We start from the raw sequence: 24,086 nt of genomic DNA, 5'->3' as shown, positions 1-24,086 counted from the left end.
TCAGATACCTATCACATCCATAGTAGACAACATAATAAGGATGATATAAAATTGTACAGAGGCTATAAGACTAATTCAGAATATAATGGCCATCACAAAATCTAATCTCCAGATGGCTGAAGTAAAACTCTCACTGTTCAAATTTCGAAAAAGGGAAATAACGTTGAATATGAGAATTATAAGGAATTTTAAAGAATGGCATTTCCAGGAAAGATTCAAGCATACTTGAAAAAAGGCTAAGAAAAACTGTGTAAGGGAAAAGATGAACATGAATTTCTGAATGAATTTCTGCTTAGAGCATCTTCATGATGCTCTAAGCAGAGGATTTCTGCCAAAAGAAGCATAAGTAAAATACAAGCGATAGAAATGAGTTTTAAGGCATAACAGTGTGGAGGTTTTGGCAAAAGCAAAACAAGCTGGAATAAGAAATGTGGAGATTAGGAATGGTTTAGAACTATAAAGTGTTGAAGAGATGCTTGGAATGCTTTCTGAATTCAGAAAGAATCCTGAGAATAATGTACGAAAAGAAATCTGAGGTGAGGCTAAAAGAAAGACCACAGAAAAGGTGGAGAAACCAGACAAGAGAAGTTGTAAAAAGAAACCTGAATTGGAATGATGTTCATGAAAGAATTTGGGAAGATAGAAAGAAATGGAGAGACTGGATCCACCTAATCTGAGTTTCTTTTGGAACAGTTGTAAAGAAAGATAGAAATGAAATAGTGCTAGCCAAGACTTATCACATAAAACAAATAAGATACTGTGGAGAAAACTGCTAAAAACACTAAATCTGTATGATGTAAATAGAACATTCAATGGAATGATACATAGCTATCCATACTGTGCATGCATCTATCAATTGTAACTGGCAGTTACAGTTAAGATGCACAGGAAGGTGGTTTGATTTTAAACTAGCTAAGAAAGTATTGTGCACCATCTCTATTGTTGTTTATAATCTCTCTCTCTCTCTCTCTCTCATACACACACAAAACCAACATATACTATAGATTTCACAGCCTCTCATGCATGGATTGGCTTTGTATGTGTACATACTCTTGAGGTTTCAAAAGCTGTGCAATACTGTCCTCCCATTTTTTTGCTTTTCTTTGATATTATCCATATTTTTTAGAAAAGTTCAAATATTATCTCTCATCTTATACCAGCTTTGCATAGTGGGAACCTCCATAGTTCATTCAACAAAACATTCTGGTTGGAAAGACCTGTGTTCAAATCCTATTTAGGATGAAAATAACCTTAAGTGCTTTTAAACTGAAAGTGAGGTAGCCAGTCTCATATGGAGAAAGCAGGGTTTCTTCTGGAAACTTGAGTTTTTCATTGCTAAAATCAGAATCTGTTCTTCGGGAAAAGCCAGCATGAAGCTCACACATACACAATTAATTGACATAATACACTTACCTCATACCTTTGCTGAATTGGTCACAATTTCAACCTTTTAACCTTGTCTGGCTTAAGCATATCTAGAGCTTTCAAGCCTCCAAAGCACACTGCTTGGAAAGAAGTCAATGGACACACCCATAGGCAAAGTGTATTGTACCAGGTAATGAGTCAAGTGTTTGTAGCCAGTATAAATTGGAGGAATATGATGCTACCAAGTCAGTGCAACTGTATCTGGGTGAAATGGCTGCAAGAAGGGAACTGAAGGAGTTTGAACTAGATGTGATAGGATGTCATGTTGCAGGATTATTGGTTCAGCAAATTGTTGATAAATTGGACCATCCCAGGTCAACAATCAGTGATACCATACTGAGAGGGAAGCAGAGGGAGTTGACTGCAAGTGCTATCTGCAGTGGACGACCCACCACATTCACTGAACATGATGTAGGATGCTACAAAGGATAATACATAAAAACCACCATTTGTCTGCTGACATGTTGAATGCAGAGTTCTAGACATCAACTGGAACGTGAATCTGCACAAAAACATTCAGAACCGAGGCTCACAACATGGGTTTTCATGATAGGACTGCAATATGTAAACTCAACATGCAGTGTCGTCTTCAGTGGTGCAAAGAGCATGTACAGTGTGATGTGAAACTTAGAAAGCTGCATTATTGAGTGACAAATCACACTACCAAGCAGATGGATGGGTGTGGGTATGGCAGATGCCCAGTGAACATCTCTTACCCGAATGTATGACCCCAACTATGAAATTAAGAGGTGGTGGTGGTGTGATGGTATGGTCATGTTTTTTTCTGGTTTGGCCTTGAACCTCTGATTGTGGTGCCATGAACACTGAACTCCAAGAGGTATCTGAACATTCTAGACAATGCAATGCTTCCTACTTTGTGGCATTTCTATGGAATTGACCATTGTCTCTTTCAGCAAGAGACAATGTACTGTGACATAAGAATGCTGTTTTAACTGTGTGGTTTGTGGACATGAACTTCACCACAGTTGACTGGTTTCCACAGAACCCTGATCTCAACAATATTGAGCATTGTGAGATGAACTGGAGCATCAGGTGAGGTCAAGGGACATCTGTCCCACAATAGTTCAGAATCTCATTACATGCTTACAAGAAGAATGGTCCAAAATTCCCATTGACTGCTATTGTATGCTTGTGGAAAGTATGCCCCATAGGATTGCTGTAATCATTGCAGTGAAAGAATAGCCAACATCTTATTAAGGTGGATGACATGGCTGTTTGTTCCTTGCATGCTATGGTGTCCACTGACTTCTTTCGAAACAGTGTGCTTGGCATTCTCTTCCACTTTAAGTATTATTTCTTACCTAAACAGCTACTACTTACTTCTTCATCATCAATTTCCTGATATGTACCCAGTGGTGCACCCAGGATGTAATCTTGGAGGGGGTCGAAGACTCAAGATTAAATCTTTTTTTTTGGGGGGGGGGGGGGGGAGTTGAGTAGACAATTTGAGAATACACACTACGCATTGCATACGAGCTATGACTGAACATCTGCAGTGATCGCCAATACATGATACCCGTGATCTCCTCTGGCTCGGCTCAGGCAAATGAAGTAGCGCCCAGGCACTACTTCGTTCACCTTGCATTCACAGTGGCCAGGATTCATGAGAGCTATAGTGTATTCCCATCTTATGTGACCGCTAATTCATAAATAGCATAGAAACAGAAGACACATCACAACATAAATTTTTAAAAAAATTAATTTTATTAGGAAAAGATTTTTGGAAATTTTTCTAGTGTTTTTTCCTGGGGGGGAGGACCCCTTGCCCCCTCCCCCTGGGTGCGCCAATGCATGTACTCAAAGGAGTGTTCAGGTTACTATGACAGCACTATATGATTAAATTTATATTATTATTAATCTCCTATCAACAATTTTCCTCCAAATTAGTCTATTACTTGTGAGAACTCCAATACCGTCATAGCTAACATTTTGTGCTTCTAAGACACTTCTGACTGAATCAATCCACCCAGACCTTAGTCTTCCCCTGGGTCTCTTTTCCTGCCATCTTGACATCAAACACCCGTTTTAATAATATTCCTCAACCATTTTATTTAAGTGGGCATACCACCTAAGATTAGCTATGTTTACACATTCATGAATACTAATGGTGTCAAGTTCCTTCCTAATATCTTCATTTTTAATGATTCTGCCATTGATACCATTGGTTCACTCTCCTAATTTTTCTCAAAACCCACATGCCTGTGGTCTCTAGTTCTTTGTTCAAGTTCTTTATTTCTAACCCAACTCTCAGATGCATAACTTAGAACTGTTTGAACAGTGTCTTGTATACTGCTGGTCTTGGATTTTTGCTAATTTCTCTTTTATTCCATATAAATTTATTCAGCTGACAACCCACCATACTGGCTTTACTTATTCTGCTGTCTATTTCCAGATTTAACCTGACATCTTTATTAAAAACTGTGCATAAATGTTTGAAATATTTTACTTGTTCTATAGGATCTCCATTCAGAATGCAGCTGAAGTTTTCTGCTCCTGCCTATTGTTGATTTTCATGCCAAATTTGTTACAGCTGTTATTCAATTTAGTTAGTGAATCCTGGAGACTTGCCCTAGATGTGTTTTGGAGTACAACATCATCTGCATAAAGTAAAGAGCTAAGTTCGACATCCCCAATTCTAATATCAGGCCTAATGCCACTTTCTCTCATAATGTGATCCATATAAACGATGAATAAGAGTAGAGATAATGTGCATCCTTGTCTTACCCCTGTTTTACATCATACCATCTTCCTATATTTCCTTCAATTCTAACTGCTGACTGACAGCTTAAATACAGACTATGTCTTGCTCTGTATAATGTTCTATTCACTCCATATAATTGTAGTTTTGAAGAGCTTTTCTCTGGGCACCTTGTCGTATGTCTTTTCCAGATCTAAGTACAGAGTCTTGTCATATTCCCACAATTTCTCAACTATTTGTCTTAAAGTGAAAATCCGATTTGACAACCTCTATTTGGTTTGAACCCAGCTTGTTCTTCTCTAAGTTTCTCTTCCACAATCTTTCTCAACCTCTTTTCAAGTATACATGAATAAATCTTACCTGGAACACTTAGTAGAGAAATTCCTCTGTTCATCTTTATTCTCACATTCAGCTTTATTCCCTTTTTTATAGATGGGTATATGAGAGCTCTACTCAAATCATTGTGAATTTGACCTTTTGTCCAAGCCTTCTGAATTATACAGTGTAGCCAGTGTAAAACATTTATTTCTGGTTGAATACTCTGGCTACCTTTCCACGTTTTAAGTTTTTGACAGCTTTTACTACCTCAAGTATTGATATGTACTACATTTGAAAATTTTCTAGTATGGTTCTGTCACTGCTTGGTGCACTTAACAGTCTTTTGTTAGATCTTGAATGAAGAGTTTTCATTCTAGAAAATTTTCATTCAGGATTTAACAAGTGTAATAAATCAAAAAGGAGATGCTTGTGCTTAAGTAAAGAAGCAGACTGTAAAAAGTGCTATAAATTGGATACCTTAATTTGGAATTGATTTAATCTAAGTAATATGATCTGTTTTGTAAACTATAACAATTAAGAGGTATTTTATATGAAATTTGTCATGAGGTAAAACCAAAAGTTCAAAGTCCGCTGCCGAAACTTTTGGGTGAAAGTTTGGCCTAAGGAAGTGGCCCATGCACAGAGAACAGCGAGTGCTCGTATTTCTCAGAAGATGCGGAGGAGAGGATCGTCCCATGTGCACAAGAGGACATGGTATAAGGGACAGTCCCACATGCAAAAGGATAGGTGCTGAGCGAGAAAAACATAACAGTAAAGTGGGTGCCAAAGGTGCAAGATAAAAGGAGTCTGCTCCCCTTCGAGAGGGCTTTTTTTTTTGTTCTTCATGGATGTTGGGTCTTTCTCTCTCTCCTATTTGTGGATTCTGGACCACCTTCGGTAGTTTGATGTTGACAACCATAATTCCAGAGTCATGGCTCAGTATGGTTTCGGAGAGGAATAACTAAGTACGGCAGTCGGGTCGACAATGCAGATGGCGACAAAGGGCAGTGAAGCGGGTACAACGACAGCCTTTCGAGATAGCCAGATTGAAGGACCACTATGAGTGACCATGTGGGTCAAAGCCAGACTCAGATGTTCTAGTCACATTAGAGGAAGAAGGACCGAGCAGTGCAAGCTGAATTAAGAACTAAGTAACGGACCTATTGAACATCTTAAAAATTGGTAATGTACAGCTTTTAGTTTTCCTTTTCCTTTTGAAGAGAAGAAATTTATAAGATAGTGTGCAAAGACATTTAGTGTAGGACTTTTAAGTAATTATTGTAGATAGCAACAGCAACTCCAGTGAACATTTCTTTAGAGAATGTTAAATAGATGCAGTGTGTGAAATATATTATGTGATTAACGAGATTAAGTAGAATAATTGTATGGATGCAAATTTAAGTCAGTATATTGTATAGAGGGAATGTTTACCCTTATAGAGAGAGCTCATTATAGAATCCAGTCGAGTTGAGATTTAGTTATCCTAAATTGCTCTATAACTTAGAAAGATATTATTCTCTTGGAAAGGCTTAGACGTTGGTTATGCATTTTTTACTAAATAATTTAAGGAAATTACGACGTCAAGTGGGATATACTAAAATAAATTTTAATATACTTCAATATTTCGGCAACGTCAAGTTGCCATTTTCAAGAAACTTAAGAACAAGACACGTGCACGCAGGCACAACAAAACAGTAAGTGAGGAAGAAGCAGGAAGCTATTATTTCTCCTAAAGTCCTGATGGTGCCCCTTAGTGGGCAATGTTGGTATTCTTGGACGACTGGGCTGAAGGATCTTCTGATGTAGGTTTCCCAAATTTGAGGCAGTCTCATGCAGCCAAATTTGTTGAGGTTTGGATTGTTTCTTAGGGCTGAAGCTGATTCCACGAAAAGCCTTTCATATTTGTATTTACTATGGTGTATTATCGTGCCTTTCTTCCACCGTATTCTATGGTAGGTATCCAGCGCATGGTCAGCAAGACCAGAGTGGCTGTATTGTGTTCTGAAATTCTGATATTTGCTGTCCTGCCTGTTTGGCCAAAGTAGGACGGCTTACAGCTGCATGGTCTTGCTGACCATGTGCTGGATACCTGCCATAGAATACGGTGGAAGAAAGTCACGATAATACACCGTAGTAAATACAAATATGAAAGGCTTTTCATGGAATCAGCTTCAACCCTAAGAAACAATCCAAACCTCAACAAATTTGACTGCATGAGACTGCCTCAAATTTGGAAAACCTATATCAGAAGACCTTCAGCCCCAATCGCCCAAGAATACCAACATTGCCCGCTAGGGAGCACCATCAGGACTTTAGGAGAAATAATAGCTTCCTGCTTCTTCCTTACTTACTGTTTGTTGTGCCTGTGTGCACGTGTCTTGTTCTTAAGTTTCTTGAAAATGGCAATGTGACATTGCTGAAATATTGAAGCATATTAAAATTTATTTTAATGTATATCCTAGTTGACGTTCTAATTTCCTTAAATTATTTAGTAAAAAATGCATAACCAATGTCTAAGCTTTTCCATGAGAATTACGATAATCCACGGAGATGATATCGCAAGTAAAGCACGCCATTACATTAAAATGAAGTTAAAGCTATCAAGACAACTGAATCGTCTTGCTTTCCTAAAACGCTACCGGGATAATCAGGTAATTCCTAACTGTGTGAAATTCAAGCATCGCTTCTCTTCGCAAAAGGCTCTTCGTATTTATAACCATGCCAGCCAAGCCTTACTCAGAGAACAAATTGCCACGACTCGCCGTTTCCTGAATGATGCTAACTCAGCTATACAGGCACTCGAAGATGATCTTTAAAGCACCTTAAGCCACAAAATTTGGTCTATTTTATACGACATCTCGTGCACTGAAGCAGAGAAAGAATTTAAAAAAGTACGAGATTGACACATCAAAAAATTTGAAAATTTAAAAAAGAACTCAATCTCGAAACCACAACTTCCTACTGAAACGGTAGTCAACCTTTTGTCATTTAGTGTAAAACCTGAAGCACTCGATGGCCTCGCATATGGCCACAACTTCGCCATTGCGCCCAGAAGAATACCTGCTGAAGATATTATGATACGAATTGAACGATGGATATAATACCTTCCAAACAACATCGCCAACGATATTAGACTGGATGTAGCTTGTGTTCTGACCAAAGCTAAAGCTAAACCACCAAAAGCCAACATCCCCAGTAAGGAAATTAAATCTCTACTAGAATTAAAGAAAAACAAGAAAATAGTAATCACCAAAGGCTGATAAAGGGAGCGCCACAGTATTGCTTAACCAAAAGGATTTACCAAAAAGATTAATAAGCTGAAAGCTCTATTGTTAGATCGGGCTACTTACTCCCTATAGAGTACAATCCCACCAAATCACAAATTAGAAAACTCCACAGGCTCCTCCTTAAGAAGGTCACTTCTTGGGCTGTGGAAATCACTAACAAATTAAAACCATTTAACTCCATACTCCACCCCCCATTTTTTTTTATGGACTCCCAAAAATACATAAGGAAAATGTGCCATTACGTCCCATAGTGGATGGCATTTATTCCTCCACATACAAACTAGTTAACCATTTGGCCAAAGCTCTCTCACACTATACTGGCAACACACCTTCACACATAAAAAAACTCAGCCCACTTCAAAGCCAGCATAGAAAACCTGACACTCAAACACACTGACATAATGGTCAGTTTTGATATCTCCTCCTTATTCATAAATGTCCCACTCAAAGAATCCTTAGAGCTAATCCAAACTAAATTTCCTCCCGATATCACAGCCCTATTTCAGTTCACAATGAGTTCAGGCTATTTTGTTTGGCAAGAAAAATTCTACAAACAAATAGAGGGGACAGCCATGGGTTCTCCACTCTCCCCCCACCCTTGGCCAACTTTTATATGGAGACTTTTGAAGAGAAAGCCTTAAACTCTGCCCCACAAAAACCAACCATTTGGCTTCGCTATGATGATGATGTGTTCGCTATTTGGCCACATGGCTCCGATGCACTCCTCTCCTTCCTAACACACTTAAACAACCAACACCCCAGAATCAAATTCACCCTGGAAGAGCAAAAAAACAACTGCCTTCCTTTCTTAGACACACTAGTCACCCGCCAGCCTGATGGAACCTTGGTTTTCTCAGTCTATAGAAAACTCACCCATAAAGGCAGATACATTGACCAACAATTCCACCACCCCCTCCTCTCAACAATATGGAGTCATTAAGACACTACACAACAGGGCTAAACTTATCTGTTCAAATGACAATGCCCTAACCACAGAACTAAACCACATTCTCAACACTTTCTCAACCAATGGCTATCCCCCCCAAAAAAATATTGAAACCAGTAAACCACAACCACCCCCCTCCCTCACAACAAGGATTACTCTAAATCCATCACTATACCCTATATCCGAGGCACCGCAAAAAAATTATAAAAATCCTAAAAAAACATGACTTAACTTCTTGTTACAGACCATATAAAAAATTGGCATCCCTTATCCATTCAACTAAAGACCAAACTCACCCCCTATTCTAGACTAGTATACACCTGGTATAGACCTACCTGGTGTATACCAGGTCCCTTGCAGCCGTAAGCTGGCCTACTTTGGCCAAACAGGCAGGACAGCAAATAACAGAATTTCAGAACACAAGGACTACATCCGGTTTCACCAATACAGCCCCACTCTGGACTTGCTGACCATGCGCTGGATACCTACCATAGAATACGGTGGAAGAAAGCCACGATAATACACCGTAGTAAATACAAATTTGAAAGGCTTTTCATGGAATCAGCTTCAGCCCTAAGAAACAATCCAAACCTCAACAAATTTGGCTGCATGAGACTGACTCAAATTTGGGAAACCTACATCAGAAGATCCTTCAGCCCAGTCGTCCAAGAATACCAACATTGCCCGCTAGGGGGCACCATCAGTACTTCAGGAGAAATAATAGCTTCCTGCTTCTTAATCACTTACTGTTTGTTGTGCATGTGTGCACGTGTCTTGTTCTTAAGTTTCTTGAAAATGGCAACGTGACATTACCAAAATATTGAAGTATATTAAAATTTATTTTAATGTATATCCTAGTTGAAGTTTTAATTTCCTTAAATTATTTAGTAAAAAATTAGAATGATATTAATTTAGTAGAGTGTATGCATGTGAACTTGTAATCTTATTATCTCAATAAATGTGCTTTGTATTTTACCTGAAATTTGGCCTGAGATTGAATTCAATGCACCACTCATTTAACCTAGAACCAGAGAGGGATAGAATGACTGCAAACGCCAATTGACAAAGGTGATATAGATAATTAAGTGCTAAGTATTAATGGTAGATTGATCATCGCTGTATGTTTATCTGAGAGTTTTCCTTGCTTTAAGGAAACCTTCTAACCTAATGATATTGGCTGGCACAGCGAAACAAATAAATTTGCCAGTATCTATGTATCTATTTGGAAAATATCTCCAGACAGTAATAACAAAGGATTTGTCTCCAGTCTGAGGTAAACCCTTTGTCTAAGTAGTTAATGCACGTGACAATCTAGGGATGGGCCAGATTGTATAGATAACTTCTATAACCAGTACCAAAGCTCGTAATAAAGTTAGGGTCTTAAATGTAGATAAGAAAAGAGAAAAAGTTAAAATTAAATAAGAGGAAAGGTATATAACATTAAATAATAAACAACGAACTAAGGGACATAACACTTTCCAAGTAATTATTCTAGATATCCTTATCTTCAGTTTTCATGTCACCTTTATCATCTCTGACTCCTTTTACAGTACTCTTTCCTCCATTTCTAAACTTCTTCAATAGCCTCCAGAACATTTTGCCACCTTTCTGATATTTATTTTCTATATTTTAGCTAAAGTCTTCCCACGACTTTTCTTTGGCTACTTTTACACATAGCTTTGTTCACTTATATTTTGCTCTGTATTCTTTTAGGGCATCTGCTGACTTATTTGCTTGGAACTTTTGGTATGCATTCTTCTTTCCAGGATTGCTTCTTTAACCTCTTGTGTCCACCATGGTGTTCTTAATTTTCTATCCTTGCAGACAATTTCCCCACATACCTCCCTAGATAAATCAATCAATGTCTTCTTTAGTATTTGCCACTGATACTCCAAGGTTCGGTTCTTGTTTTGAAACTGCTGCAAATTTTTTTCAATAATGTTTGCCTAGCTGAAACTACAATTTACCTGTAAAAGCTGCTCGACTTTAATTCTTTTTAAAAACTTTCTTACATACTGTTTTTTTTTAACCTGATATCTATTTTTATCCTGCTTAGTACTAAGTAATGGTCACTTCCAATTTCAAATCTCCTGTACACTCTTGTATCCTGAAGCAGCCTTATGATATCAACAATGACATAATCAATGAGGCTTTCTTATTTTTTGTGTCTTCTCTCCATGTGAACTTATGCAGATCTTTATGTTGAAACATGGTTTTAGTAATGACTAGTCCATGTCATGAGCAGGAGTCCAATAAATACTTACCATTATTATTAACTTTGCCCTTTTCTCCAAATTTTCCCAAAATGTTCCTATATGCCTGATGGGATTCATTTCCAACTCTGGTGTTCAAATGTCAAATGAGGACCACATTTTCTATTTTCTTCATGTCAGCTGCCTGTTCTAATGACTCAAAAAGTTCTCCTTAGAAAATAACCTTCTGTGGGACCATAGGCAAAAATGTTTCGCTGTCCATTTCCGCATTTTGAAGTTTGCCGACATAACTCTACTTGAAACTGCCTTCCATCAAGAAGTTTATCGTCATGTTTGGTGTTGAATGCTTTTGCTACTCCTTCGTTTCCTTGATCATTATTACCTGAAAATAGCAGCCCATACTTATTATTAATAATATTTCACCTGTTTTTGTCTTCTTTGTCTCTGTAATGCCAATTATGTCCACATGGTACTCTTCCATTTTGTCTACAAGTTCGATTTCCTTTCAATTAATACTCCCTATATTGCTCTTATCTTCAGTTCATCTGATGTTGGGTTTATTTTTCTACTCCTACATATGGAGTTGCAGTTTGTTCTAGTAGCTGACTTTTCACTATTCACCGTGGTTCCCTGACAAAAACAGAGGGGGGGAATCCTTGTTTAACTGGGCAATGCCCTAGCTGGCATGAAATCTCATCATGTTGTACCATCATATGCATTTGTGGTTTAAGCCAATAAAAAGTACAATTTGGTCCACTAAGTCCCAAATTGCCAGCCCATCCTCATTTGTTCAGTACCAATTAGATACCTACCTACTAATGGGGGTACACCACGTGAAGGAAGGTTTGAATATTAGGTCAGAAGCCCCCAGTCAGTTCTCTGCATTTGTGAAAGGCGATGAGGAGTTCTCCTTCCAGTTATTTGGCTTTGACCCTTAAGTGACCCTACTGGCTTTATATAAATCTCAAGTTTATCATATAGCAATCCCTCGATTAGTGGTGCCTAATGCGTTCCTTAAAACAGGCGCATTAATCGAAAACACACTAATCGAATATTAATAACTATGGGGAAAAGTATAATTCGTTCCTCAAATTTCTATTTAGAACCTTAATTTTTTTATTAAAGAATTAAGGTATGTCTCAGGGCCTAGTTAAAGGAAAACCATGAAGCTGAAAGACAATAAACCATATTCGGAATATAAATTTTATTATTCTACTTCTTAACAAAGAATTGAGCTAACGTAGTTTGGCAGGATTTTGTTTCTTTTTTCATACAACCGACGGTATGGCCATATTGCCTCTTCTGCAAATTTTACTGCTTCTCTCTTCATCAGGGTCAGCCTCTAAGCATTGCTGCTTAAAAACTTTGATTTTAGAAAAATATTTTCAAATTGTTTCTGTAAAATCTCTTTTAGCTGACTATCAGTGGTTAAATTTTCTTCATATTCTTTGGGATCTTCCCACTGTGCATCTAAATTTAGCAGGTCGGAATCACTCAATTCTTCAGAATTAGATTTAATTAACTCTTGGACATTATCACTGTCAATCTCATCAAAACCCAGTTCATGCCCGATGTTGGCAATTTCCTCAAGAACATTATCCATTTCATTTGAAAAGCTTCCAAAATCTTTTGCACAATGTGGAAGAATGTGCTTCCGAATGGCTCACATATTGCTAGCAGTAATTTCATTCCAATATTGATGAATATTTTCAATAGCAGATTTAACATTAAATTTATTCCAGAATTCTACTAATATCATATAATTCTCACCAGGTGTTGCTTCTATTGCCTGCTTAAATGTTCTGCTCAGGTAGTATGCCTTAAAGGTTGCGATAATCCCCTGGTCCATAGGTTGCATGAGAGAAGTTGCATTTGGTGGTAAAAATTTGGAACATAGTATACATGGAAATAGTGTAGTATGGCATTAAAAATAACTTTGTAAAATGTTTTAAATCGATAACTAAATTATTTTATTTCATTCTGGTGAGTGATTTTTTAAAATAGTTAGCCATAAAAATGTATAGATAGAAAATTTTTAAAATCTGTAACATTTATTTTTAAGTTACATATGGTCGCACTAATCGAATTTGGGTATCGAAAAAAACAAATGATGCACTAATCGAGGGTTTACTGTCTGTATCTTGAAATGGTATTTTACAAATATGCAGGCTGCTGCACCATAAATTGTCTCTGTAATGCCAATTATTGTCCACATGGTACTTTTCCATTTCGTCTGCAAGTTCGATTTCCTTGCTATTAATACTCCCTATATTGTTCTCATCTTCAGTTCTTCTAATGTTGGGTTTATTCTTCTGCTCCTAGATATGGAGTTGGAGTTTGTTCCAAAAGTACAATTTGGCCAGCTAAGTCCCAAAATGTCAGCCTATCCTCATTTGTATACCCCCATGGGTATACACCACGTGAAGGGAGGTTTGGATATTAGGTCAGAAGACCCAGTCAGTTCTCTTCCTTTGTGAAAAGCAATGTGAAGTTCACCTTCCAGTTATTTGGCTTTGACCCTTAAGCGACCGCTACTTGCTTCATATAAATCTCAAATTTATCATATCTTGAAATAGTATTTTACAAGCATGCAGGATGCTGCACCATAAACCACCATAAAAATCTCTGATTCTATCCAGAAAACAGCAATTTAGATAACTTGCTAATCTATATCCTAATGATATCTTTTATTGTTTTCCAGATTGAGAATTTAGGATCTCTTAACATTTGCTTAAATTATATCAATCTGATCACATGTTACTTGCAAAAATCAAGTAAACAAAATTATATGTCCAAAGTATATACGCTAAAAATTGGTTGACAACTGTCATCCAACATGCTGTAACTTTAATATTTCCAAAATTTTACCCCCAATAAATTACCATTACTTGAAAGAGCTTTTTGAATAATAAACTGTCCAAACTTCATGGTTCTTGGCAAAACAATGGAAATCACAACAATAATTGAAAATTCAATGCTGATCAGTATTATAAATAATCATAAAAATACTAACCATAACATCCATTGAGTTATGGATATGCTTTAATGCAGCAATTTTTATTAAACTTATGAAAGATTTTCTTCTCCATTATAATAAAACAATGACCTCACCCTGCTATAAATAAACAATTTTAGAGGCAAAATCAGGCCTGGTTAGAGAGCAGAGAAACATCATGCATGTAGTGAATTCAAATCCCATTACAGGTATGGAAGCTTATGATAGTCTAATTAGGAAATGAATTTCATTGCCCAGGATGAAAGAGGCAACCACTCTGCTTAACAGATGCCTAAAGTGATGTGAAAAAAAAAAAAGTTCAGTGTTTTCTCTAGATCAGGGGTTCCAGAGTATTTATCCCTTGTTCACACACACACACACACACACACACACACACACACACACACACACACACACACACACACACACACACACACACACACACAATTATTAAACTATTATGATGATGAATGATGAGATCATTCATCATCATAATGAAATGATATTAAGAAATGGATTTTCTTTGACTATTTGTAATCATTTCCTTAATTGTTTGTTTTGGAGAGAAACATCAGAAAAAGTACACACGTGACACTTTAATTCACTTATGACTGAACATAAAATTTTAAAAAAGTGGCATTATTTAGCAGTAATACTAACTTGATTAGTCTCTTCTCCTCTTCTAAAGTTGATGGTAATGTACGTAATCTGGTCACTAACATTTCTCGAAATTTTTCTATCTTCTGTTCTACTTCTTGGTACACTACAGTATGATATTTAAAAGAAGAGTTTTTCAGGAGAATTTTGGTTTTCTTTAAAGCTGAACTAAGTGAAAAAATAAATGAAATATGTAGATGTCTCTCTCTCTCTCTCTCTCTCTCTCACACACACACACATTAAAGAGCCAAAAAGGCTTCATTTTGTTATGAAGTATTACAAGAAAGGATAATTAACATCCATTGTTAGTTTATAATACAGTAAACAAACACAAAGCTTGCCTTTTTCAAATTGTAAATGTTTTCAAGGTGATTAAAAGTTTATAACACAATCTCTAACATGAGGTACCAGACTACTCACAGGACAGTCCCTGCCCATATATATTTAACTTTTGACTAAGAGTTTCAAGAGAATGGCTTAACAGCTATTCGCTAATGAGAACTACTGGTTCTCATCAGAGGCCAGGCAGAAACTAACAATATAAAGTTAGTTTTTTTAATTAATATTTGTAATTCCATACTTGATTATAAAATAATCAATGGGCATTTATTATCCTATATTTTCATAAACACATAATAAAAATAAATAAATCATTTATGGACTCATTATTTGCAAAACTATTCCTAATAATGATTTTTTCTCATATTTTGTCTTCATAAAAAACTCACTAATAATATCTGCTAAATCCATACATATAATAGTGAAACCAATAATCAAATGTGATTTATTTAACACAAAAAATTCTCTTTACATTTCATTAATCAAACCCTATAATGATTGAAATTTCTACAATATAATAACTTGAAAAGTAACCTTCATTCCAATGAATCATTGCTTAATATACATTTTTATTTTTCAATTTCTTAAATTTCAATTTGTTTCATGAATTGAATGGTTGAAATATGTATTATCTTAGATGTAGCATTATTTCACAACCACTTTTTTAAATAAATAAATAAATAATTTAATAAATTTGCTTAATAAAAATTTACATAATACAAAATTTCACAATCACACGTTCGTCTGAAAATCTGCTATTCAGTAGTAAATACCTCATCCATCTTGACTTTCACAGGCTTGCTTAAAAAAACCATAAATAGAACTATAGTTGGTATTATTATCAATACCATCATTTCCTGATAAGTATTTCTAGGAGTGATAGTACAACATAATAAAGTTTATATTATTATCTTACTAAGGCATTACAAACAACATCATGCCACCTAGAACGTGGTATTCATCTATAACAGCGGTCAGCAACCTTTTTGGAGTGAAGAGCCATTTTTAAAATTATATCTGTTAAAAAAAATTTACAGAGCCACACGCAGTGATGAGCAACCAATGAAAGTATTACATTTTTCAGCATTGCATGTACAGTACTATTTTCAATTGTAAAATATCCTTGACTTAATATAAAATGTCCTTGATTAAATGTAAAATGTCCTTGATTAAATGTAAAATGTCCTTAATTTATTGCAAATGCTATCTTTAGGGTTTTTAGTTTCTAATTTAATAAATAACATTCATTTTGCATTATTCAAAAATAGATTGTTTAATAACGAAAAGAGCTGCAATTATTCATTCAAAGAGCCGTATGCGGCTCCAGAGCCACAGGTTGCCGACCGCTGATCTATAATTAATAAAGATGAAGATCACAAATATTTTCCTACCATCAAATACGTGTTTTGCTAAACTTTCCATTTAATGATATACTTGCACATTCCTGAATGCTAATAATGTTAAATTCCTTTTCAATATCTTGATTTTTAATATGATTTTGTTATTAATCCAACCTGTTTATTCTTCTAATTTTCCCTATTCTTCAATCAACAGTTACGCTTCTAACCAACTTTAGAAACACAATTTTAAAATGTTAGTTTAAATATTATGTTTGCTTCTTTAAGTAGCATATTACAAGTGACAATATTAATTTTCTCAACAAATATAACTGAAAGGTTGGCTAACCCTAATCACAATTATATGACGTTACACCAGAAGTCACCTGACACACTGACACATTCAAGGCTTGGTTAATGGAAGATTAATAAATTTGAAGGCTAGATAATTGAGAGAATATTGTAATTTCTTACCAATAATAATACACTCTCAAACTCACCTCATAAAATTAAGTAGGGGAGACAAGAGATCTGGGGGTGATGATTGATAGAAAACTGAAATTCAGGGAGCATATTGCAAAGGTGGTGAAGGTAACCCAGAGGATTGCTGCAATACTGAGAAGGACGCTGACCTGCAGAGATAAAAGAGTTATCATTCCGTTGTATAAGGCCCTGATCAGACCACACTTAGACTATTGTTCTCAGGTTTGGTCCCCAGAATTTGAAGGGGATAAATTAACTGTGGAAAAGGTACAGAGGCAGATAACAAAGATGGATTCAGGACTGTACAATGTCAGTTACGAGGATCGGCTGAGGGAATGTGGACTGCAGAGTTTGGTGGATAGAAGAAGGAGAGGTGATATGATCGAGACTTTTAAACTGTTGAGAGGCAGTTACAGGATAGACATTGGGAAGTTCTTTCACTTGATCGAACAGCAGGAAGGAGTGATGACAAGGGGACATCGCTGGAAGTTACGAAAGGAAGCTGTGAGCAAGAGGGTGAGGAGTGGTTTCTTTGCATGGAGGGTGGTTGAACCGTGGAATGCATTGCCTGAGAGTGGTTAGAGTAGGAATAGTCAATGGGTTCAAGGAGTGGTATGATAAACTTTGTGTTTCCTAAAAACAACCTCCCACGATAAGTCTTTTGACTACATGGAAGACTGGATAATAATAATAATAATAAAAAATGTACCACAGAAAAAAATAGAACTTAACTACATACTTTTCTTTGATACTTACCACATACAACCTCATTGACAACTGATAGATGTCACTAGTGTCGTGAGTGAATGGAGCAGTATATTTGAGCTATGCTAAGAAAAGTGTTTTTAAACAGTGTATAGGGTGGCTTTTTATCTATAATTGTGTTTTTTTTTATTTATTTTTCATGCTGGATACAAGTGTTCTTCAGTAGTGTTTGTTGTTCAAATTTTGTTTATTTGAGTTTTTGCCACTTGTTTGTTCCTACTGCTTTTGCTTTCTAAAAATAGCATCCATAAAGAAGACCACATCTGTGGCATGGAAAGCTTCAGCATGAAGGTCGAGTTTGCAAATGGATTTTTCCCAGTGGATTCATTGTGAGAATTGCTTCATCTATGCACCAAACAATATAAAAGATTTATGGACTGTTAGAGTAAACAAAAAGTAGGAAAACATTAATGTCTGTGAAAAGTGTATTAATAGCTTAGAGCATTTCAAAATGGGAGCTAACATCACCAGTAGTCAACAAAAATCACTCAGGAGTGTTAGTCATGATAAGAAAGGAACCATAGTGAAAAAAAAAAACACTTGGAAGATGAGATTAAACACTTAAAGAAGAGATTGGCTGACGTGAATGAGAAGGAGGAAGTTAGTATTACAAAGAGAAAGTCAAAGGATAATCGAATATCACTGTATGGGGGACTGAATCATTAGAAGTGTAATGATTAATAAATTACACAAAGCATGCTTTCTTGGTGGAAGATTGAAACAAATAACTGATTCTTTGTAGAGAAGGAAAGAGCAGGCATCAGAATTAGCAGTAGTTGTGGGTACAAATGACTTAGTACGTGAAAAAAGGAATGTTGATAGAGACTTCAGGCAGGAGCGTGCTAAGGGTATTTGCTGCCTGGGTGCAAACTTTTATCGGCCGCCCGTCGGACATCTAAAAGTAAGGGTTATTAATATTATATTAGTTAATGTCGTGTTAAAGTCAATGTTGCCGCCCGGGTGCGGTGCACCCCTTGTATTGGGTTTGCACGGCTCTGACTTCAGGACGCTGTTGCAGGAGGTAAAGGATAATAGTGTTGTTGGAAAAGTCATTAGCCTGTTGCTCAGATATTACAATAGTGAGTTGAGAAGGAGAGCAGAGATAATGAAGAGCAAGATGGCTGAGTTGTGTGAGGCAAAAGGGGTTCACAGTTTACAAATCTGTGGAGTGAATTTGAAGGAAATTTTGAATAGTTTAAAGTAGATAGATTAAATTTGAATGAGTTTGGTGTTGAGCATTTAGAAACACTATTGTTTGCTGAGAAGGCACAGAATCAAGAAGTTCATATAACTAATGATCAAAGAGTACTTGTGAAGCAGGATAGCACAGACAAGCAAAAGGAAGATGGATACAAATTTAAAGTTGCAGACGTGGTTGTGGCAGGACAAGGTGATGGAATGCATAAAGGTGAGGATGAGACAGGCATGAATGGCAATCAGAGTAAGGATCAGAGAAACAGGAATAATCAAACCAGAGAGAGAGGTATAGTATAGAGCCTAGAATGGAGAATGTTCATGTTGGTAGAATGGTCTCAAAGACATAGAGCTCGTTATGTTTGTATACAAACGTAAGGCATATTTGAAATATGCCTTACATTTGAATTTCCTATTTAAGACATATTTGAAATATGCCTTAAATAGGAAAGCTGAGTTTGTTGCATTGACAGTATGCCCAAAGATAATCGGTATAAGTAAAACTTGGTTGCTGAGGATGATGTGATGTTGGGAATAAAAATGGAAGGATATATACAATTTTCTAGAAGGATAAAAAAGTGAAAAGAGGAAGGGGAATACTGTTAATGACTGCAGAGGAATTGTGTACACAAAGTGTGGACATAGTAGAGATCCAAACTGACAACACAATATTTATCATACCTTTCCATGTGCAGATTTTGAATTTGTGTGAAGTTGAACTTAACAGGCTAGTACAGTGGTTCTCAAACTTTTTTGTCTAGCACACTAAAATCAATAAATAAATTTCACGGCATCCATAGTATTATTTGCTTTTTATAGAGAGTAAAGTGCTGATTAATTGATTCTGAAAGACTTGCATATATAACCCATAAATAAATTGATATTACAGATACTAAAGATATGAAGGAAATCATGTTTAAAAGAAAACAAATTTTATTTCAACTAAATTGGTTTATTTTCAAACAACCCAAAAACATACAAAACAAAAGCTATTATAAAGGTTCAGATAATAAAATATGAACTTAATGTGAAATATGTGCCTGGTGTTGTTTGCATATTTCTTTGATATTAGGCCTTGTTTTTGAGAGGCATATTCTCATCTCATTTTCAAGGGCCTTTAGTCTTTCTCTCTTCTTTGTTTTAATATTTACGAGTGCAGAAAAACCCAGTTCACACAAATAAGATGTAGAAAATTGCAATAAGATGTTAAGTGCTTTGAATCCTATATTGGGGTATTCCTTCATAGTTGTTATCCAAAATGAATTCAGACACATTTCTGAATGCTTCAATCTCAATGTACGATCGTTACTTATATCAATTAATTCTTCGGCTTCTACAAGACTTAACTCACATTGCTGATGTTGACTCTACAAATGGATTTCGAATCCAATCGTATAAATTGACCGAAATGTCTGGAAAATAATGGTCAATTTTTTCTTCTAACGATATTAAATGACTGTAAATAAGCTTTTGCAGATCAGTGTTCTTACATTTTCTGGAGGCAACTTTAAGGAACATTTCTACATTGTTGGTGCTTAATTTTATCTTCCACATTTTTATTTTATCTTTAAAAGCTTTAATTTTATCTGTAGATATCAAAATATCAAATATCAAAATTCAAATAAATATCTCTTCAGTTTGACAAATATCAAAATATTTGTCACACTGAACAGAGAAATACTAAAACAGACAGCAGGACAACTACCCATTCATTAATTCATTTTCCCCAGTATTTACGTGCCGTCACATATCTAGTTGCTACGACACGCGGTGATCTAATGAAATCCCAGGATATAATATAAGAGTGATACAAAAAAATGATAATTTTTATATACGCTTCATCCATTAAAATCAAAATATATAATTTTTTTGTTTTTGATTTAGTTATTTGTGGCAATTGAATATTTTGCTTTTTTCAAATAAACAATTCAAAATTTCATGGCACCCTTGTGGCACCCAGTTTGAGAACCACTGGGCTATTATATCTGATAAGATGCTATTATAGGTCAGGGAATGTAGAGAATACTGATTGTGAAATGTTTAGGCAAACTGGTTGGGCATGTAAAAAGAAAGTCATCCTGATGGGAGATTTTAATATAAAATAGGAGGAGGAGATAGTGTATGCAAACACAGAGAGTGAGTCTGTTGAATTTCTGAGGAATAAATATCTGAAGCAGCATGTGACTGAAGCAACTACAGGTTTTAATGTTTTGGATTTGGTGATAATTTCACATGAAGCAGTTGTTAATTACACTTCTGCCAGTTGGTGAGAGTGATAATGAGGTACTTGCTTACAAAGTGGTGAAACAAGAAAAGGTTACTACCAAGGTGAGTGATTATGGGAAACTTTGTAGTCAACCTAGCATCATTAACCCTTTAACTGTTGATTTTATATTCTACTGACATTGTCCCATGTGCTGAATTAATTTTGTAAAAACTTTATAAATAAAATCAATTAAAATTCTTACTGAATTAAGAAGTCCGGAGAGCATCATACATTCTTGATATACACTTGTTCACTCACAGAAATGGCAATAATAGTGTTTTTATAAAATTTGCATAATCAAGGGGGGTGTCCACTTGATTATGCAAATTACACACATTAATTTATGTAGAAATTAATCAAAATATATAAAGAGCACTATTATTTACAACACAGTTATCATTAAGCCTACCAAGTACCAGAGTATGAAAGTCCTAAAAATTTAGCATGGAATGATATTTTTCAAAACAGGACTATACACAGAGTCCAACGTCACATTTGGTGCACATGAACCAGCTCTCACGACACTTCTGCTCAAGAGTGGTATTGGAACAGACATAACAAACTCGAGCTACATTCTCAGTAGAAGGTACAAGAGAAGGGAAATGCCTTTCTTTGAGATGCAGTGGTTGATCTCCAGATGATGGACGTCCTTTCAATCTCCCTGTTGTTCTGGGGATATGGAATTTTGAATTACTTCCCTGATAAGCATGAGTTGGTAGTCTGCTGTTTGTGTTTTTTTCAAATTTTACATTATAGAGACAGTGGAAATTTAGAGTATGGTCATATCCAGAAGGTGGAAAAATAGTTTTTTGTAATAGCTAGAAAAATGTAAAATGTTTTATATTGTTAAAGTTCTTGATGGGTGGTGTTTTTCCATTGCTTTAGTTGTGAAGATGGTGTAGATGGTTTATTATTTGTGGTTAAGGTATGAAACTTGTTTGTTTTGTCAGCTATTGTTGTTGTTATTAGTTCTATGGTAAAAAATTGTTCAAAAATATCTAAAGCTGAAGAATCATCAGTGATATTACCTGTGATTATTCCTGAATTACTGCTATCAAATTCGCATACACTTGGAGCAAATGCATCGTCACGCCACTTGAACAATACATCTTCGGTACGCATTCGCTTACGCACGTTGCTCGCTTGTAACACTTACATCACCAGGATCTTCTTCATCTGAAGTACACAATTCTTCTCCACTCATTTGTTGTTAACAATTCATCAATTTGATCATCAGTAAGATAACGCAGATATTTACTGGTAGATGCCATATTGTGACATCCCTGAAATCCCCGCAGTCACGTGGTTTATGCATCGTGCTGCATATGATTAGTTGCACCAGTTCAAATTTTTCTCTTTAGATGTCATACAAGGATGGAAACCCAAGTCAAATAAACTTCAATTGGTTGCAATAGATGGAGGAACCTACCCGCAAAGTTTGAATATCTTACGATGATTCTTTCCATACTAAAAAATTATCTGAATATGAGAGGCATGCCAACCGTACATATATGGGCTCAGCAAAGCAGGCGTGTATTTCTGAGCCCATAATAATATGTTCTCAGCAGTTAAAGGGTAGATGAGCTATGCAGAAAATATGTTGAGAGTGCATGGAAATTCATAAGCCAATATCTGACACAATCAATGTATAACTGAATACTAAGTGTTAAGCAAGTAAATAGAGGAGTGAAATGGATGAACAGTGAGATCAAGCAAGCTGTGTTGGAAAAGAAAATGTTATGGAGGAAGTGATCACATACATGAGAAGTATAAAGTGAAGAATAGGAAGGCGATGAGCATGGTAAAGAAAGAAAAGGTGCAGTATGAAAGGAGCTTGGTTGCTCAGACGAAAGTTAATTCTAGGGAATTCTTTTGCTATTTGTATGACACATTTTGGATACTCATATATGAAAATATGACTTCTGCATTACTTCAATCTTAGTATCACTTCTAGGTCTGGCTCCCACTGATGAGACCTCAATGAAGATCGAAACCAGCCTGGGTAGTGACTCTTCCCATAATGCATAACATTATACATGTCTGCAAGAATATGTGCTTTGATTATGCAAATTACACTTTAATTGGTTGGCAACTAAGGCAAGTGATGTGAGGTCATTAGCTTCTATATATGAGTTGCTGTAGTCCTCAAAATACTTCAGGCTCAAACTTGGTTTGCTTACACTTGGATAAAGGATTAAACCAAATATATAATTTCTTGGTATCTTTAATTTATGGACTTTGTAATAATAATATCTTTTCCTTTATCTATTAAACCAAACCACAGTGATGAGTAAGTACTTATAAAGAATATTGAACAAAAAATTCTTGAAGATATTATAATAGTGTTTCTCACATGCACACACATCTTCTGTATTTTTTTTTGTTTTTTTTAATAATATAATGCTGTCATTGAATTATTTTTCTAAATTTTGTTAATGTTGTTTCAAATGATTTTAATTTTGGCTTTAATTGTAATCTCTCCTCATTTTGTAACCACCCATATGGTGACATTCTGGCACATGGCTGAGCTCTGAAAATAGGATTAACATTAGTTGTTCTAGTACTGATGATAGCCAGTTAGTTTCTGGTTGAAATATTTGCAATAATAAAAATTATTTATTCCTGTGAATATGTATGTCTAACAAATCCCAAATGCACCCAATTTTGGAATACTGCTCTCACATTTGGGATGGTGCAAAATAAACCTCTTTAAAAATGTGCAATGCTGTGCAGAAAAGAGCAATGCATCTGAAGACATCTGCAAATTTCAACTGTTGAAATACCAACTCACCAAACCTGCTACACATCTTTCATTTAATTGTAATCTCTCCTCATTTTGTAACCACCCATATGGTGACATTCTGGCACATGGCTGAGCTCTGAAAATAGGATTAACATTAGTTGTTCTAGTACTGATGATAGCCAGTTAGTTTCTGGTTGAAATATTTGCAATAATAAAAATTATTTATTCCTGTGAATATGTATGTCTAACAAATCCCAAATGCACCCAATTTTGGAATACTGCTCTCACATTTGGGATGGTGCAAAATAAACCTCTTTAAAAATGTGCAATGCTGTGCAGAAAAGAGCAATGCATCTGAAGACATCTGCAAATTTCAACTGTTGAAATACCAACTCACCA

The 24,086-nt window shown here is 35.7% G+C and overlaps 1 protein-coding gene across 2 annotated transcripts in view; it reads right to left on the bottom strand.

Annotated features, from left to right (window-relative positions):
• Sec5 (exocyst complex component secretory 5) overlaps positions 1–24,086 on the bottom strand; it is a 584,315-nt gene that overhangs the window by 327,762 nt on the left and 232,467 nt on the right. For both annotated transcript variants that reach the window (XM_090401446.1, XM_090401447.1), the window contains exon 10: positions 14,564–14,666. In XM_090401446.1, the coding sequence (XP_090257572.1) occupies positions 14,564–14,666 (103 nt within the window). The remainder of the gene's footprint in view (positions 1–14,563; positions 14,667–24,086) is intronic.

Source organism: Typopeltis vanoorti, chromosome 12 (assembly GCF_054136105.1).
Source record: "Typopeltis vanoorti isolate ZY-2024b chromosome 12, IOZ_Tvanoo_1.0, whole genome shotgun sequence".
Taxonomy (NCBI): domain Eukaryota; kingdom Metazoa; phylum Arthropoda; class Arachnida; order Uropygi; family Thelyphonidae; genus Typopeltis; species Typopeltis vanoorti.
Note: the sequence above shows the minus strand (reverse complement) of the source record. Positions and strands in the feature narration are given on the sequence as shown.